The sequence below is a fragment of the Syngnathus leptorhynchus genome, chromosome 10 (assembly GCF_054491065.1).
Source record: "Syngnathus leptorhynchus isolate UIUO chromosome 10, UIUO_Slep, whole genome shotgun sequence".
In the NCBI taxonomy this organism is placed as follows: domain Eukaryota; kingdom Metazoa; phylum Chordata; class Actinopteri; order Syngnathiformes; family Syngnathidae; genus Syngnathus; species Syngnathus leptorhynchus.
The window spans coordinates 3,384,223-3,404,000 of record NC_141204.1 but is presented as its reverse complement, the minus strand read 5'-3'; the positions used below and the strand labels follow the sequence as shown (position 1 = coordinate 3,404,000).

Genomic DNA, 19,778 nt, shown 5'->3' with positions numbered 1-19,778 from the left:
CTGCTGCTGCTGCTGCTGCTGCTGCTGCTGCAGCAGCAGCACTAACCCATAAAGCTGACTCTTTATTGACTAATTAACAAGATCCACCTCAGTAATTAGCAGTCTGAGCTCCTCCCTGCAAGTCGGCGGCATCGTCCTTGCATCAAGCATACCTCGCTTCTAATTAGATGCTCCCGCTTCCTCTCCTACTTGTTTTGACACACACAGTATGTCTTAGTTACATCCCAATGTCCTTATCCCAAATCCCTTTTTCCCGTGGTGCAAATGAGCGGCCAAGTTCTCTCGGTGTCAAACGTGTTTACCATGATAAGCGAGCACCTTCTTTTCATTCCATCTTGGGATTAATGTCATTGTTTGAAGCATAAAGTGTAAAATCGACTTCACGTGGCATTCATTTATAGACTCATGGAAACCAGATGGAGCCATATTTTGACTCAGCGTGATCCCCAATATCCATTTTCTTTTTGGTCTGCTTGCAATTAAAATGCTCGGCGAAGGCAGAGCAGGCGGGACACGGGCGAGTGGGTGAGAAAGACCACCCTGGATCGGAACTGTAAATCAAATGCCCGTTATTCCCCGACATTCTGCGAAAGGTACACAAAGGAGAGTCAGTGTCATCCTCTGAATGAAAGGTGCATTATGGGATGTTTGAGGAAAAAGAGATGCTGTCAGAAAATGCCCTCGGGCCACATTGGCTTGTAATTCAATCCCATTAGGATGCATTAGGGTTGAATTGTTGAAAGAAAAGGAGCTGTTGTGTAGCTAGAAGAAGGCGTATTGTCTTAAGAGTGGTGTGACCAGCAACACTGTCATTTATCACACTGTGCTCAAAATAAAGAATGCCAAAAACAAATATATATATATGTATATGTTTACATGTGATGAATTGACTCACATAGGCTTGTGCAGGCGTGCCAAACATTTTTTACATTTTGCACAGATTCCAAAACATAGTTCAAAGCGCAGTTAGATTAAAAATAAAATCAAAAAAAAAAAAAATACAAGGCATCCATCCGGGGCTCTGTCATTAGAGTGTGTACAGTGGGGACTTCCTGCCTTAATAACTGGGATGCTGTTTGTGTGTGAGTGGCAGGAGAGGAACACAAGCCTTTAATACAGCAGCTTCAATGGCACCACATCAGGAAAACGAGGTCCGCTTAGATCCCATTAACAAAAATAATACTCTCAAACTGTCCCGTGTGCATTTGTCTCTTTTGGCCTTTTATATATACGTTTCAAAGCTCAGGCCACATCTGCGGGATCGCGTCCGTTTTCGCCGATAGCCATCGCAACGACCGGCAAAAACCGCTGCTACGTCTTATCGAGGAGCAATTAGGGAGCGTTCGGAACTTCCACAAACAGCCCCCGGCTGCCTGTTTGCTTCTGCCTGCCTCGTGGCCTCATGTCAGGCGAGGGGGTGTGTGTGTGTGGGGGGGGGGGGGGGGGGGGTTGTCTCGTGCGGCTCAATGACCATTGAAGGAAGCTATTTTGCCAAACTCATTGGGTTGCTTCATATCCTGTCAGATAAGAGGCCACAAAAGGGCACAGCTCCCCCCCCCCTTCCCCTACTCAAACTCTTCCTAACATCTCAACATCTTCCGCTTCCCTCCTACTCCTCTTGTTGATAAAGAGTGTTGTAATGTCAGGAAGGACACACATTCCTCACGTTGTCCTGCAGGGGATGAGCTTCTTGTGTATGTGTTGGAGTGTATGCACGTGTGTGTGTGTTTGGCGGGATGGGGGGGGAAGGGGGGGTAGTTGTTCAGCTTCAGGAAATTGGAGTGGAAAAGAGAGAAGCTGACTCACAGTTGTAAAGTGAAACTAGAAATTAGAGTTGCCGCAAAAATTGTGTTAAAAATGCCAAAAATAATCATAGTTGAAGCCCAGACACAACATAACTTACTAATAGCTAGATAGCGTGCTGCAGAGAGCCAGATCGAGAAAAAAAAATAAAAATATGCGCATCATTCCCACATTTTTGTATCAGTTGAAATGATGCAATGTAATAACTGAGGCAAAGCAGCAATCACAACAACAAAAAACTCATACATGCACTGTCACGACGATGCAATGCAAAAAATGAGGTGTTTTCATATAAAGTGATAGTGAACAATTCTTTAGGCGCCGACGGAAATTACTAGTACTCTAAAATATAATTCAGCATCCAGTCAAAGTAATATAGTATAAATTTCTTTTTAAATGCCTTCCAGCTGCCATCGTGATGGCAACACGTTGTTTCATTTCATCTTCAGCATGTCCTTAGTGGTGCGATGAATAGTGCAGATGACTTGTAACTGGGTGACACTGGTTCAAATCCATCCTTGAAGAGTTTTCAGTCCAATTTCTTTTTTTCTTTTTTTTTAATCTAATGTGACTCAGGCGTGTTTAATGAATTATCTATTTTTGTACCATAATATTTTTTTTCTTAATTTCAAGTCATATTTCTTTCTGCTGCGTTGGTGATGGTGACACAATGTCTGTATTGGCGATTGTGTAGTAGGCCATAATGGTGCAGTGGTTAGCCAAGATGAGCTGTGTTTGATATGTGTGGGTTTGATTCCTTCCTCAGGCTAGTTACAACCCAACTTCATTTAGCATCTTACTATTCATTTGTATTTCATAAATGTGTCCTCGTATTCATCTTTACATGGTCATTTTTTATATATTTATATAAAAAAACTTTTACTAAAAAAAAGCCTTAGATTTATTTTTCTACTAAAAAGCCATGGTCATTTTATTTTTTTTTTTTTACTAAAATAAGCCTTACTATACATGGTCATTTTTTTAATGGAAAAAAAAAAAGCTTTACTATACATGGTCATTTTTTGTTTTTTTTTGTTTTATTAAAAATAAGCCTTACTCTACATGGTCATTTTAAGGAAAAAAAAAAAAACCCTTACTATAATTACCATGAACAACAACAAGAGGAGGAGGGGGCCATTTAAAATGTTCCCTTGTGGGCAACTCTTGGACGTCGGGACGCTCAATTAAAAAAAAAAGAAAAAAAAGAAACAGAACTAGTCTGTGGGCCTGAAGCTATTAGCCGCGGCGCTCGCTACACAGGCGTTAATTGCAACATTGCCCTGTAAAGTTCGGGAAGGCTTGTTTTGTAAACAGCCTTGTTTGGAAAGGGATTGGAAACACCTGTAAGGAAAACTAGTAACTAGTAAACTAATTCAGCGTCCTCGTGGAATGTCTTACTCATGATATTTTTTTTTTCCACTGCTGTCACACATTGGCGTACGACTAGCACAACAATTCTACTAGTGTGGTTTGGGCAACTAGTGCTTGACAAATTCACAATACACAGTAATTTAATAGTAAGGCTTAGCGCCGAAATGGTGGTTATTCTCCTTACTCACTCATCCTCCTTTCCTAACCATCTGGAAAATGTCTCCAGATGCTCGTGATTCTTTATCTTCAAGAGGATGAGCGCAAAAAAAAAAAAAAAAACCTAGAGCAATGAGTTAAAGTTCTGATTTGTTCCATCTCCCGCGCGGGTAAAACCGCAGCCCAGCTCATTAGATACACAATCCATAACCTTTTACTAGCGCCTGCAATTTATTTCCATTTTATTTGCACTATTTTCAAATTTGTCAACATGCACCCCTTTGGACTCCGCTGAGTGGGCAGAAAAACCAAACAAGGCGACTGCGATGCGCGTATACGTCGGGCTGGCAAAGCGACCTCACTTTCTTTGGCTGCTATCAAAATGGCTGAGATGCTTGTGGCTTTGCGATTAGGCTCTTGCGAGAACCGCAGGCGGTGCTGCCAAGAAAGCAGCCTGGGCAACAACAACAACGTGGGCATATTAGTCATTATCTCAAGACAACATGACCATCATTTTGCGTGAGAGCCACTTTCGCAGGCAATGAGGGCTTCTCGGATCCACTTCGGGATTGGCACGCGGATCATCTGAAAAATAAATGAAGAGTCAATCAAATCCAAGCTGTAAACTGGTGAAAATGTTTTGTGAGGCTAAAAAATAAAAAAAAAGACAAGCTTAAAAGTGAAAATCTGATTTCATTCAGTTGGTATTTTTGGAACAACCAATCAGAGGACAGAAAAATGTCAACATACATTGGATTTATGTGTTAGCATTAAGCTAGCGGAACATGTAACTCAGTTTTTTTTTCTGGTTTTTATTTTTTTATTTTTATAAATTTTAACTGAGACTGACATTAAAAAGCTCCAAGCCTCTTTTTTTTTGAAAATGTAGCTTCTATTTAGGATGGATTTAGGATATTTGTGTGACAATGAAGGGCAAGCATCGATTGTCAGATGGCTTTGACTCCTCTGTGACCAGTGAACCAAGCAGTAGTTAAAAAAAAAAAAAAAAAAAAGGGAGCCCATCTGTCCAGCAAACGCTTCCATATGGGCATAAAAAGAGGGCCACATTCTTGTGGAAATGAAAGCTCGTCCTTTCATCTGAGAGACATAATCAATAAATGATAAGGGTCGTGTCCGCCGGGCCTAAGCGCTAGTTTGAAGATAACTTAGGACAAGATTAGCGATGAGACCATACGGGGGGTGGGGGGGGGTTATGTAGGATTAAAGTGACTCCGCACGCACCGAGGACCCCCGAGTCTCTGGCCGGGTAATCACGGGGCTCCTATCGGCTCTTGTGATCACTTCCTGCTGGCTTAGCTCGCGCATTTAAGCGATGCTTGTTTTATCTGGAAGGAATGCTAATCAGGCTTGTACAGGAGCCAGCGCTTGCCCGACATCGCCAAATGACGCCATGTGGTCAGTTTCAAACAGGACTACGGATGCCTTCGCCAGGACTGCAATGCAAAACTCCACCAAGAGAGAAAGTCCTCTGAGTATTTCGTCCAACTAACTCATTGACGGCTTAGATCCATTTGAACTGGGCTTGCAGTGAATGAGTTAATATCCAGTACAAGGTTTGTGTACTTGGTCTGGAACTACTAGTCTATACCGTTCACATCTGAAAGTCCCCATCTCGTTCTTTGGAACATGAAATAAACCATCTTCTGTTTCGGAATGTGTTGAGTTGGACAAATACGATCATTCATGAACTGTGATTACGATTCAGTGATAAATCAAGTCATATTATTTTGGACTTTGACTTTTGTCCTTTATGTTTCAGTGGCAGCCGGGGATAAACTCTGTAATCCGACGTTTCCCACCCACAACGGCGGAGGAACACACACAGCGCCCGTAACCTCAACAGAGGCTTTCTTCTGCTTCTGCGGCTATCGGGTGTTTCCAATCATCAAACACAGACGACCAGAGCACGCCGAGCGGTTCCATCTTCCTTTCTAGCAGTGGGAAAGAAACAAGAGATGCCATCCAAGATGTCCTACTGTCTTTGTCTTTACCTGGTCCAATTGTCAACAAATGCCTTTTACAGCCTTTAATTTGTATTTACAACATTGACTTTAAAGTTAACGACTCTTGAGGGGGGGTAAAACCGAAACAAAGCAAAAAAAGGATACGATTATTCCTTCTATCCACTTTAAAGAGATGTGAACTTGACCGCTGTGTCTATTTGCATTGGGTGGGTGTTTCCTTTTGTCGCCTCATTTAGACGCTCTTCAGATGACGGCGTGAACAAATCAACATTTAGATAGTGTACTAATGTGCCTCTGAAGATAAAGTACCTTTGATATGGTGTCCCCCCCCCCCCCTTGACTCACACTGTCCCAGGCTTAAGACAATCCCAAAGCCATTTGCCCCCCAGTAGAGATCAAAGGTGCGGACCACCTGCTTGGAGACCCCACCTTTGGAAAAGAGGCCCACGCACAAATGAGATTGGAGGCCATTTTCCTTTGGTGGGGTTGAAGTGTTTTTGAAAGGAGGGACAACACAAGAGGGACATTAAAGACTTTTGGGTGATGAAGGCGACGCGCCAAGCCGGAGGAAGTAAAAAAAGGGGGGGGGGGATCAAGGTATCCCAAATTGGTTTTTATTTCAAGAATGCATTAAATTTGTTCCTGACATTTTCTAAGAAGCACCACCAATGATTTGGTGAACATAGTTCAATGGATGCCCCCCGGCTTCACCACCAGGAGATATTTATTTCTTCATGTCTCGTGGGAGGAACGCCAGACTCATCTCCTGTGCAGGATTCCTTCCAAAAATTCACGAGTATTTCCTGCCGCTCCCGATAAGGGATGACGGTGTCTCGTATCCAGCGACGCCGTTTCTCTTCAAGCAGCTGTTCCTTCGCCGACTGTGACTTCATGGCACGTCTCAAATGTTATATAAGCGCGTAGAACATGAGTGAATAGTCGCTCACAGTCCGTGGTCCTTTTCCACCGTTTATTTTCCTCCTTTGAGAACTTTGTAAATAATGAGTAAATTATATGTGTCAAGCGGGCTTTGCGCAATGTGGTTGCGGCCGAGGCAGACTTTACACAGCAGCCAGGAGCTGAGCCAGCTCTGGCCGCTGTCCGAGCCCCCCGCGGGCCGCCAGCAGCCGGCTCCCCGACCCGCCATAATGAAGCGTAGGCATTTTTTTTTTTCATTAAACCCCCCCCCCCCCCTCAAACACACACACACATACACTAACTCTGCTCCACCGGGTGGATTTGTGCACTCCCTGCCCGTCTGGCGTTGAATATTGAGACGATTTTGGATAAACAAAGGGCATATTGTTTATTTGGGCAGCTGAGAAAGCATGGAGTGGGAAGTGGCCAATGCACCTGGAGGATGCAGGTGTCGGGGAAGGGGGGGGGCTGCAGAGGGAGTAACCAAGTATGAATATATGGCTACTATCCTTGAGTATTTTTTTTATTTTTACGTTAACCCAAATTCAATTAAAAACTTGCATGCATATATGAGCTGATGGCTTGAAGAAGATTTTTGCTTTGACTCATGACTTCATTTAGCGCTACCTGTTACTTAATGCAAATAATCCTTTAAAAAAATATATATATATTGTTATATTGAGCTCTTACATAGGAGAGAAAAAGTGCCAGGACTATAATTTCCCTTTCAGTGGGTGGAAATTCAGGCCTAGTCAACATGATCATTTGGGGGGAACCAGCTAATAAAGTGAGCTTTGTGTTGCTTAGATGAATGGAACGGACGTGTTGTTTTGACAGTCAATTGGATAGCGGGCAAGCCGTAATGTTTTGATAACTTCTCTTTTGGCTCCTCCACCGATCTTCAGCATTTATTTGAGGGATCTACTCAATTTGTATTCCTCACAGCTAATTGAAAAGCATGAGAGTGTCCACCTTATGACCGAAAGGTTGTGGGTTCAAGCCCCGGCCGGGTCATACCAAAGAAAGTGAATTTTATAGTACAGTATTTGAATGACTTCTTCTCAACTTTTAAGTGCAACCTCGGTTTTGGCTTTGCCGAATAAACGTTAGTCCAGCATGTGTTTTGTGGTAGCGCTCCATGCGCCGGCGTCGTTCATGTCATATTACTGTAACGGGCCGGCGACATAAACATAATACGACACTTGTCTCTCTTTGGGGCCCGACGCGGTCGCCGCTACGGTGAAGTCACAGCGAGCTTCTTCATGTGGTCTCCAGGGGTTGGTGGGGACTCCAATAGGGGATGACATCATCGTGGAGGGCGTGGAGACCGCATGGTCGCAGCTGGATGGATGGATGGATGGAACGCCACCGCGGGTCAAAACAAACTTGGGCTCGTGAGTGAACGATTCGTTCAAAAGAACGAATCTTTTCAGTGAACGAGAGGGAGATTGACTTGACTTGACTAGATTCGTTCTTTTTTCAGTTCATATGACTTCAACCAGTAGGTGTCGGTAATGTACATTGAAGCTGTAAAACAAAACGAAAAAGAAAATGATGTCAATTCCCGCTCACGAACGAGTCTTAATTGCATTCCCTGCTCACCAACTGAACGCATCTGTGAGTAAACAAATCATTGAGTGAGTGATTTGTATTTCCAGCTCATCGCGAGAACGGACGGATCAGCGAGGGAACGAATCCTGCCCGACTTTGCCGTTCGCCAACGAGTCAATGGGTGAACTGCCTTCCTTCCCGTGCAGCAACGGATCAGTCAGTGAACGTGTTGCGTCTGCCTCCTGGCGTGAACTATGGAAGCCAGAATGTAGATTTACGATTTGCCAAGGAAAAGAAAGAGCCACTCGCTGAAACACCACTTTTTTTGTGCACGTTTTCTCCGAGCTGGCGGCTAACTTTATTGCATGAAGGGATGGGCTGGTTTGAAATGTACTTTTATTATTATTATGATGGTTTCAATAAACATTTATGTTAAAATTTGTCTTGTGTTTTATTCCTTGTTTTTATATTCTCCAATTAAAACATAAAAACCAAACATTTGGTGAACTGCTTTATATGACAATATGTGTGTGTTTTACATTGTTAAAATTGTACATTGTACAAAATAACATATGTCGGCATAATGGATTTTTTTTCAACCTTTTATGAAAACACATTTGGTATGATACCATACACTACAATCAAACAAATACAAAATTAAAACATCGATGTCGGCTGGCAGAGCAGCAACGCTGTCTGTCACTCACTCGTGAATCTTCGAACGAACCTGAAAATGGCGGTGTACCTAATAGAGTGTCCGAGTGACGTCACAGATTAACCAGCCAGGTTGTTTGGGTGTGGCACTTTTCACTTTCATTTAAATTTTGACCATGATTTTTCCCTAATGAAGTGGCCTGTGATTAGGTACACCTGAAAATGGCGGTGTACCTAATAGAGTGTCCGAGGGACGTCACAGATTAACCAGCCAATCAGAAAGTGGGGGGTTGTTTGGGTGTGAAACTTTTCACTTTCATTTAAATTTTGACCATGATTTTTCCCTAATGAAGTGGCCTGTGATTAGGTACACCTGAAAATGGTGGTGTACCTAATAGAGTGTCCGAGTGACGTCACAGATCAACCAGCCAATCAGAAAGTGGGGGGTTGTTTGGGTGTGGCACTTTTCACTTTCATTTAAATTTTGACCATGATTTTTCCCTAATGAAGTGGCCTGTGATTAGGTACACCTGAAAATGGCGGTGTACCTAATAGAGTGTCCGAGTGACGTCACAGATCAACCAGCCAATCAGAAAGTGGGGGGTTGTTTGGGTGTGGCACTTTTCACTTTCATTTAAATTTTGACCATGATTTTTCCCTAATGAAGTGGCCTGTGATTAGGTACACCTGAAAATGGCGGTGTACCTAATAGAGTGTCCGAGTGACGTCACAGATCAACCAGCCAATCAGAAAGTGGGGGGTTGTTTGGGTGTGGCACTTTTCACTTTCATTTAAATTTTGACCATGATTTTTCCCTAATGAAGTGGCCTGTGATTAGGTACACCTGAAAATGGCGGTGTACCTAATAGAGTGTCCGAGTGACGTCACAGATCAACCAGCCAATCAGAAAGTGGGGGGTTGTTTGGGTGTGGCACTTTTCACTTTCATTTAAATTTTGACCATGATTTTTCCCTAATGAAGTGGCCTGTGATTAGGTACACCTGAAAATGGCGGTGTACCTAATAGAGTGTCCGAGTGACGTCACAGATCAACCAGCCAATCAGAAAGTGGGGGGTTGTTTGGGTGTGGCACTTTTCACTTTCATTTAAATTTTGACCATGATTTTTCCCTAATGAAGTGGCCTGTGATTAAGTACACCTGAAAATGGCGGTGTACCTAATAGAGTGTCCGAGTGACGTCACAGATCAACCAGCCAATCAGAAAGTGGGGGGTTGTTTGGGTGTGGCACTTTTCACTTTCATTTAAATTTTGACCATGATTTTTCCCTAATGAAGTGGCCTGTGATTAGGTACACCTGAAAATGGCGGTGTACCTAATAGAGTGTCCGAGTGACGTCACAGATTAACCAGCCAATCAGAAAGTGGGGGGTTGTTTGGGTGTGGCACTTTTCACTTTCATTTAAATTTTGACCATGATTTTTCCCTAATGAAGTGGCCTGTGATTAGGTACACCTGAAAATGGCGGTGTACCTAATAGAGTGTCCGAGTGACGTCACAGATTAACCAGCCAATCAGAAAGTGGGGGGTTGTTTGGGTGTGGCACTTTTCACTTTCATTTAAATTTTGACCATGATTTTTCCCTAATGAAGTGGCCTGTGATTAGGTACACCTGAAAATGGCGGTGTACCTAATAGAGTGTCCGAGTGACGTCACAGATCAACCAGCCAATCAGAAAGTGGGGGGTTGTTTGGGTGTGGCACTTTTCACTTTCATTTAAATTTTGACCATGATTTTTCCCTAATGAAGTGGCCTGTGATTAGGTACACCTGAAAATGGCGGTGTACCTAATAGAGTGTCCGAGTGACGTCACAGATTAACCAGCCAATCAGAAAGTGGGGGGTTGTTTGGGTGTGGCACTTTTCACTTTCATTTAAATTTTGACCATGATTTTTCCCTAATGAAGTGGCCTGTGATTAGGTACACCTGAAAATGGCGGTGTACCTAATAGAGTGTCCGAGTGACGTCACAGATTAACCAGCCAATCAGAAAGTGGGGGGTTGTTTGGGTGTGGCACTTTTCACTTTCATTTAAATTTTGACCATGATTTTTCCCTAATGAAGTGGCCTGTGATTAGGTACACCTGAAAATGGCGGTGTACCTAATAGAGTGTCCGAGTGACGTCACAGATCAACCAGCCAATCAGAAAGTGGGGGGTTGTTTGGGTGTGGCACTTTTCACTTTCATTTAAATTTTGACCATGATTTTTCCCTAATGAAGTGGCCTGTGATTAGGTACACCTGAAAATGGCGGTGTACCTAATAGAGTGTCCGAGTGACGTCACAGATTAACCAGCCAATCAGAAAGTGGGGGGTTGTTTGGGTGTGGCACTTTTCACTTTCATTTAAATTTTGACCATGATTTTTCCCTAATGAAGTGGCCTGTGATTAGGTACACCTGAAAATGGCGGTGTACCTAATAGAGTGTCCGAGTGACGTCACAGATTAACCAGCCAATCAGAAAGTGGGGGGTTGTTTGGGTGTGGCACTTTTCACTTTCATTTAAATTTTGACCATGATTTTTCCCTAATGAAGTGGCCTGTGATTAGGTACACCTGAAAATGGCGGTGTACCTAATAGAGTGTCCGAGTGACGTCACAGATCAACCAGCCAATCAGAAAGTGGGGGGTTGTTTGGGTGTGGCACTTTTCACTTTCATTTAAATTTTGACCATGATTTTTCCCTAATGAAGTGGCCTGTGATTAGGTACACCTGAAAATGGCGGTGTACCTAATAGAGTGTCCGAGTGACGTCACAGATTAACCAGCCAATCAGAAAGTGGGGGGTTGTTTGGGTGTGGCACTTTTCACTTTCATTTAAATTTTGACCATGATTTTTCCCTAATGAAGTGGCCTGTGATTAGGTACACCTGAAAATGGCGGTGTACCTAATAGAGTGTCCGAGTGACGTCACAGATTAACCAGCCAATCAGAAAGTGGGGGGTTGTTTGGGTGTGGCACTTTTCACTTTCATTTAAATTTTGACCCTGATTTTTCCCTAATGAAGTGGCCTGTGATTAGGTACACCTGAAAATGGCGGTGTACCTAATAGAGTGTCCGAGTGACGTCACAGATCAACCAGCCAATCAGAAAGTGGGGGGTTGTTTGGGTGTGGCACTTTTCACTTTCATTTAAATTTTGACCATGATTTTCCCCTAATGAAGTGGCCTGTGATTAGGTACACCTGAAAATGGCGGTGTACCTAATAGAGTGTCCGAGTGACGTCACAGATTAACCAGCCAATCAGAAAGTGGGGGGTTGTTTGGGTGTGGCACTTTTCACTTTCATTTAAATTTTGACCATGATTTTTCCCTAATGAAGTGGCCTGTGATTAGGTACACCTGAAAATGGCGGTGTACCTAATAGAGTGTCCGAGTGACGTCACAGATCAACCAGCCAATCAGAAAGTGGGGGGTTGTTTGGGTGTGGCACTTTTCACTTTCATTTAAATTTTGACCATGATTTTTCCCTAATGAAGTGGCCTGTGATTAGGTACACCTGAAAATGGCGGTGTACCTAATAGAGTGTCCGAGTGACGTCACAGATTAACCAGCCAATCAGAAAGTGGGGGGTTGTTTGGGTGTGGCACTTTTCACTTTCATTTAAATTTTGACCATGATTTTTCCCTAATGAAGTGGCCTGTGATTAGGTACACCTGAAAATGGCGGTGTACCTAATAGAGTGTCCGAGTGACGTCACAGATCAACCAGCCAATCAGAAAGTGGGGGGTTGTTTGGGTGTGGCACTTTTCACTTTCATTTAAATTTTGACCATGATTTTTCCCTAATGAAGTGGCCTGTGATTAGGTACACCTGAAAATGGCGGTGTACCTAATAGAGTGTCCGAGTGACGTCACAGATCAACCAGCCAATCAGAAAGTGGGGGGTTGTTTGGGTGTGGCACTTTTCACTTTCATTTAAATTTTGACCATGATTTTTCCCTAATGAAGTGGCCTGTGATTAGGTACACCTGAAAATGGCGGTGTACCTAATAGAGTGTCCGAGTGACGTCACAGATCAACCAGCCAATCAGAAAGTGGGGGGTTGTTTGGGTGTGGCACTTTTCACTTTCATTTAAATTTTGACCATGATTTTTCCCTAATGAAGTGGCCTGTGATTAGGTACACCTGAAAATGGCGGTGTACCTAATAGAGTGTCCGAGTGACGTCACAGATCAACCAGCCAATCAGAAAGTGGGGGGTTGTTTGGGTGTGGCACTTTTCACTTTCATTTAAATTTTGACCATGATTTTTCCCTAATGAAGTGGCCTGTGATTAGGTACACCTGAAAATGGCGGTGTACCTAATAGAGTGTCCGAGTGACGTCACAGATCAACCAGCCAATCAGAAAGTGGGGGGTTGTTTGGGTGTGGCACTTTTCACTTTCATTTAAATTTTGACCATGATTTTTCCCTAATGAAGTGGCCTGTGATTAGGTACACCTGAAAATGGCCGTGTACCTAATGGAGTGTCCGAGGGACGTCACAGATCCAACAGCCAATCAGAAAGTGGGGGTGAGGGCGGGTGTGGCACTTTTCACTTTCCATGAAGCTTTGACCATGATTTTTGATTATTTGATTTATTTAAAAAAATAAAATAAAATAAAAAGATCAGTGTGTGTGGGGGGGGGGGACGATTTGTTTAACGATTTGTCTGAACAAATCTTTTGAGTGAACTGATTCTAAAGATTCAGTTCACTTAAAAGAACTGGAATGCACATCACTATTGGCCACTCACTCCCGCGATTGACATTTTTCTATCCATCAAGACATTTGGCTGGATCACTTGCAACAACAATGGCAGACATTCCAGGCGCTCGACTCGGACAATATCGTAGCCTGCAGAGTGAGCAGGAGCGCTGAAGACTTTTTATTGCCCAATTAAGCGTTAGCGCAGTGCATCAAGCAGACAGGTCTTAATCATCGCAAGCAAATAAAATGCATGATTAGGGACGGCTGACAGGTTTTAAGTGGGATAATTGTGGGAATGTGTTTTTATCGCATTTAGTAGCTGTTTGAATTATCCAGCCGTGCATTTTCTATCGTGCTTGTCTCCATTAAAGCTTTGGGCACAGGAGACAACATAGCATTCATACTCACATTCACGCTGGGTTGGGCAAGTATTGACACCAGGTGAATACAAATCTTGTATTGGGTACTCGCGGAAGCTGCCGATACCAGATGCTCCTACATTTATTTGTGTTGACAGTCATAACGGCCCTCCGAAAGAATATGACTCCAGAGTTTGACACCCCTGCTTAAGGCAAAGGTTGACCTTCTGCAAAGGGAAATCTGATCAATTAAGTTCCCTGTGTTCACTCCCACAACGATGCAAACGCCCATTTGAGTAACGACACTGAAAGCTACATCTTGTGATCGGGCAGATCGAAGGATGCAAAACAGCGGCTTGTGTGTCGCAACGCTGAGTCATGCCTGTGGTATGACACCTTGGTTCAACGTGGGGGTCCGCTGCACTCACTCTCCCCGCAATTGGACCGTGTGTAAATGTGTAATAACTACCAGTGGGCACATGATTTGTGCTGCTTGTTGTTCTTTTTACTGTTGACACACACACACACACACACACACACATGGCTTTTTTGGCTTGGGCTGCATGCCTGTGGCCTGTGCTAGTCTGAGGTTAGTGTAATGACACACACACACACACACACACACACACAAACACACACACACTTGGCCCAGGGCTGCAGAGTCTATTGTAGTGCTGACAATGCTCCCCATTACTTTTAATTACTCAGCAGAAATTGTTTCAAAAGGAGGGTGTCTCTCGCGTGTGTGTCTGCCTGCCTGCTTCTCGATAAATTGGTACACACATACCCTCAAAGAGATACCAAGTTGCACATAGGACTTGATTTTTATCAACTACATTTGATAAAAAAAATGCATTATTATGCAATACTGTCAATACTGACCACAGTGTCGCGTGTACTATGAAATATCAAAGCGTCCAACTTCAGTGGACAGATGAAGACACTTTAATGTCTTGGCCTCTTTTCATCATATGACATAAGAAGTCATTTCCCGGGCCTTCTTCTCATCGAAACATTTCTAATTACAGGCATCAAGGTGTATTTGGGAGGTTCGCTCGCATCATGCTGGAGAGACTGGGAAGGGCTGGTGCTGGGAAACTGCACACGCCAAATGACTTTAAAAACAGCAAGAAAAAAAAAATCACAATTTGTTGGATCTTTCTTTCAGGGAACTCCTAATTACAAACTAGCCGGCGACAGCAAAGAGTTGCTCTCACCGAGACTCGGTCGATACTTTGTTATTACCGCTCTGCTCTTACCATTTGATATGTCAGCACCCTGTCTTGTTTTTAATGTTCATCTAATGACATGCCCTCCTCCTCCTCCATAGCAGGATGTGGCACGCTGGGTAGGAGGCTGCTCCAGTAATGCCTCATTAAAAGTTTTTTTTTGTTTTTTTCTGTGTGTGCATATCTTAGTCATTTGTGGGTAATGACTTGGTGTGGCGCACACGGCCAAAGTATTCCAACCATGCGCTTTGCTCCCAACCCGCTGATTTGTGAGAAATGGCGCGACGTGTTAAACAACAGCACGGGTAATTGTTCACCCCCCCCCCCCCCTCTCCCACCAGCCGCCTCCTCCTCTGGCCACCACCGCCGAAAAAATGTCGGCGCCTCAAACTATGTCAATAAATAGGTCAGGTTATTAAGAGTAGTGTTTAATGAAACATTGACACTCTCAATATAGATAAAGTTTTCTTACAAAACAATATGTAACACATTTACAATGCATGCGGCACCGTGTTGGTATAATACTGGTGTTGAGCTCCATTTACAACCAGGCTGAGGAACCTTTTTGGGGAAAACTGAGGCTAATTTCGATGGTGTTTTGCATGATATGTTAGCATTAAGCTAACTTGTGGTTTGTTGTTTAATTCGCTTTTGTTTGGTGTCAGTTTTAGGGTCAAATTTAACAAGGAATGACAAAGAGAAATTTGATCTGGGAGGTTGTTGTTTTTTTTCCTCCAAGTGATGTACGAGTGAAAACAGGTGTACTTTGAAATGTCTGTTTTAATAAGTTCAAAAGTGATTCTATTGGTGAACAAACTTTTTCAGTTTTTAATCAAAGATGCATGTAAATGTTTTCAGGTCTGCTCTCGTTCTTTTCCTCTAGCACTTCACAATAAAATATTTAGGGTCAGCAACAGGTGGATGTTTTTTTTTTGTGAAACGTCATAGTTATAAATTACAACGCATGGTAAAATCCATGCTCAAAAAAAAAAAAAAAAAAGCTTCAAAATTACACTTAAGGGACATGAAAAGCCATCTCAGATTCTAATTTGTTGTATGATTTCAGTTGAGTCTGAATACAAACATTCAGGTTTTTATTCTATATATTATTTGTTAAATGTTTGCTGCACTTAAATTCTCTGGTAGGTAGGTTCCCCAGCCGTCATTCACGATACAGTAATTTACTGCAATAACCGAGGCTTCAAGTTCCATAAAAACAGAAACAAAAAAAACAGCTCTGCCATTAACCGCCATGGACAATTGATCTGGACCCCCCCCATCCTCCTCCCCCTCCCTTCTACATCCCCTCTCATCCATTCACAGGCAAGTCCATCATCTGTGCGGGTATATCACTTTTCTCAGGAAGCGCGTCTTTACTTCCTGGCGCTGTCTCGCTTGTCAGCAGCGTTGGCAGGAAAGAAAGTCTTGGGTGATGGCATATGTGTGTGTATGTGTGTGTCTGTGTCCTGTGTGTGTGTGAGTGTATGCATGTGCGCACGTCAGCGTCTCTGACAGGTGTGTAGGTTCCGGGCCGACGTCCTGCTGACGTGCTGCTGCTGTTGTTGTTGCTCCTGCTCGCCTCTCTCGGGCCTGCACGCCAGGCCGTCGCCGCAGTCGCAGCGTTGGAAGAGCTCCAGGCCGTGGGTGCCCTTGCGGCGGTGGCGCGTGCACACCTGGCCCTCGCTCAGCACCGGCTTGCAGATGCGAGACCAGAAGTGGCGGGCGCAGCACAAGCCCTCCGAGCAGTCGGCCGAGCGCAGGCACGTGTCCCCTTCCTGACCTTGGAAGGAGAACAAAATATGTCAGATAATAGGAAGAAAAGCAAGAATTTGGAATTTCCTGTAGGTGCTAACATGACAGCGCCAAAGCAATACTTTTATGTTAGACAAGGCTTTGGCACGACAAAATAAGCAAATAGATTTTTTTTTTTTTAATAACAAAGCACAATTGACAGCCATGTAAAATTCGAGACAGGCCACAAGGTGGTGGTAAAGGACTATTAAAGTCGAAATGAAGACTTTGATTTCATAGTTCCTTGACACCAAGATACCAAATCACAGCACCACCAAAGTAATAAATTTTCGTACGTTCAAAAATAATCACTGAATATTGGCTTGTGCACAACAATAGCACAGACAAAAACAATTTCAGCGAGTGTTGATCAAAAAGATCATTGAGGCAACTTTAGAAAATGTTTCTTAACAGAGCATCTGTATTTTGATCATTATCTGGCCCCCAAACTGCAAATAGGTGAGTTTTTTTTCTCTTTCAAAATTACAGAGGCTCCAAAAGAATGTCTACAAATTTATGAACTGCTAATATGAATCCATGAGCCTCAAACAGGGCTTATATTGCCTTGTAGCTGTTGGAAGATGGTGGCAAAGCACTACTTATACATTTGACAGCAAATAGGTGAGCTTTGCTGAAGGTTTGAAAAAATATCAGCAACTAATTAACATATAGCAAGTTGGCAGAAAATAACAATGTAGCACTTTTTTTTTTCTTTAGAAAAAGCAACTTTCAGTGAACAGTGTAACACAAAAAAATATATAAAATTTTTATAGTTACCTTTTACTGTATGAGCTTCAAGGACAGTGAGGGGCTTCATGGCATGGTGCTCCATGGTGTCGTTGTGTAAATTCCAGCCTGGCCCATCAATGTCATTGGTCTGGCACACACCTGGAGAGGACAGGAGAACATCAGTTTGAACATGCAAAAACGTTGAGAGACTTTCTTTATTTTGGTGGATGCTTACCATTGCTGCAACGGGTCCCGGCGCAACACATGGAGTCCCGTGCGCAACGCTTCCGGTTCTTGCGGCACGGCAGACACACACTCCGGGCGTCATTGCAGAATTCCTCCCCGTCGCAGTCATCGTCGTCCGTGCAGACACCTGACTGCTAAGGAGGCAACGAGAGAGCCGTTAAAATACAAGCGACGTGGAACGTTTACGCACGCTAACATTTACGCAATGGAACGTTTACGCGCTCCAATTCTGTCACGCAAAAAAAAAAAAGTAAAGGCAGCCTGCCTGCAAGGCGTCCACGGGAAATTTGTGTCCTACGCTGCCAGGCGATGAGGTCCGAGGACTGGGGCTGATAGACTCGAAGTTCTTGATTGCATTGGAGTTAAGGACGATCGGACCCGCGTAAACGTATCCAAGCAGCGAAAGCCAAACCGTCAGGACGCAACGCGCGGCGCATCGCATCAGCATGACTGGATCCGTTTTTTTTAGGTTTGTTCGTGAGAGCTAAAAAAAAAAAAAAAGGATGTCCAATAAATGGGCCAAGGAATTCCCTATAAGAACGTTTTCCAGAGGAGCGTGTGTGTCTCGTGTGTAGGCACGTCTCCAGTGTCGCCACAAGTGGCAGCTTGATGCTTTTATACGCGCGGACCTGTTTGTCTTCCCGCCCCCCTCACAAGGCACAACAAAGACGAAAAAAGGGTGGAATTTCAAAGAGTTGCACGGAAAATGCTCATCTGTTGAGACTCTTGTGTTTGGTTAATGATAACGACCTGTTAAGTCTGTCTGATGCGTTCAGAAGCCAGTGCGCAAATAAAGCTTAAGAAGAAGATGAGGACTTTTGAAAGTCTCCAGTAGCAGACATCCAAGTCAACAAGGAGCTTGCCATGCAAATGTTATTAGAAATCATCTGGAGTCGTCAAGTTTAGGCGATTTGGATTTGTGGGCCACTTTAAATGTGATCACAGAAACTTAACCACATGTCCAAATTAGATCATAAAACCCTGAGGACAGATGTGCTTAGATGATCGATTGATAGATCAAATCGATAGATGGGCTGAGAGATTGTTCATCTTTTTTCCACAATTTCCCATCAAAATGGTTGTTTTTCTTCATTTTAAAAGTTAGATTTCGAAATGTTATTTCGATATGTTCTTCAATTAAAAACAGATCTCAATTCAATTATGCATTCATGATTTGGGTAGAAACAAGATCAATAAAAAGAGCGATCACATTTCTCCTTTTCCTTTTAATTGATCTGAAAAAATAATCTCATTCAAATGCATTTTTAAACATCGCTGACCATTTTTTTTGGTTATGTCACAATCATTAATTTCCACCTATTTGTTTTCCTTGTTTTTCCTTGTCCCCTAAATAACAATGGTCAAAAGCAATTTTTTTTTTTTATCAGAGATGGCTTTTGGTGTCTCTAATTCATAGCTGTGATGTTTCAGAGAAAAAAAATCCACCCAATTCACAGAAATATCACATATTTACATCTCTGATTTAAATACTTTGCATTTGATTTCATCCTTTGTCGAGAAAAACAAATGTTTTGTGTCTTTGAGGGAGCTAATTCCGTCTTGTTCTTTGACATTCAAGCGACTTCTGAGGACGATTAAGTCTTCATTTGATCCCCTTATTTGCGAAAGGGAAGAGGGGGGGGGGGCAATTCCCCCCCCCTGCGATGACACCAAGGGGGCGGACATGAATGTGTAGGATATGCAAGAAGACCATTAAGGGGTGTGAAAAGTTGACCGAATTAATTGACTTACGTGGCGAGTCCTCCTAGGCTTGACTGGCACTTTGGAGATGAAAGGACATCCACCACTCGACCCCCTTGCTGTCCTTAATGCCTCTGAAATATGGATTTGACGGGAAAACTACTAGCCAGCCATGTTTACCGGTAGCTTCTTCTTCGTGTGTTTTGTGTGTCAATATACGTAAAATGACGCCATGTTGGTACGGTACGATGTCTTTTAAGTGAACGATAAATACGAAGATGAGATCTAAATGAGTTGCAAACACTTGACAAAGCTTCACGAAAGCACTTTGGTGGAGTTTAATTGCAGTAAGGCTTTTGAAGTGAAGCTTTTATCTGCACGTTTTTTTTGTTGTTGTTGTAGGGAGCCCCTTTGAAGCACCATCTTTGCCCTTTCATCTCCAATGACGTGTCAACCTGTTGACACCTCCACCAAAACTATACAATTTAAGTGAATAAGCTTAAATCGAGGAATATGACATATGACTTATACAATATCTTGTCTGGGGTCATGCTTGTGGATATTGTCATTCATTAGCGGGC

At 43.2% G+C, this 19,778-nt stretch overlaps 1 protein-coding gene across 1 annotated transcript; it reads right to left on the bottom strand.

Moving 5' to 3' along the window:
• Positions 1–15,183: 15,183 nt before the first annotated feature.
• LOC147049951 (dickkopf-related protein 1-like) lies at positions 15,184–18,066 on the bottom strand. Its single transcript, XM_085922161.1, has 4 exons — positions 17,762–18,066; positions 17,486–17,630; positions 17,299–17,409; positions 15,184–16,510 (listed from the first exon to the last, which is right to left on the bottom strand). Exons 1-4 carry the CDS (start codon positions 17,942–17,944, stop codon positions 16,230–16,232), a joined length of 720 nt encoding a protein of 239 aa, XP_085778287.1. The 5' UTR covers positions 17,945–18,066; the 3' UTR covers positions 15,184–16,229.
• Positions 18,067–19,778: the final 1,712 nt, after the last annotated feature.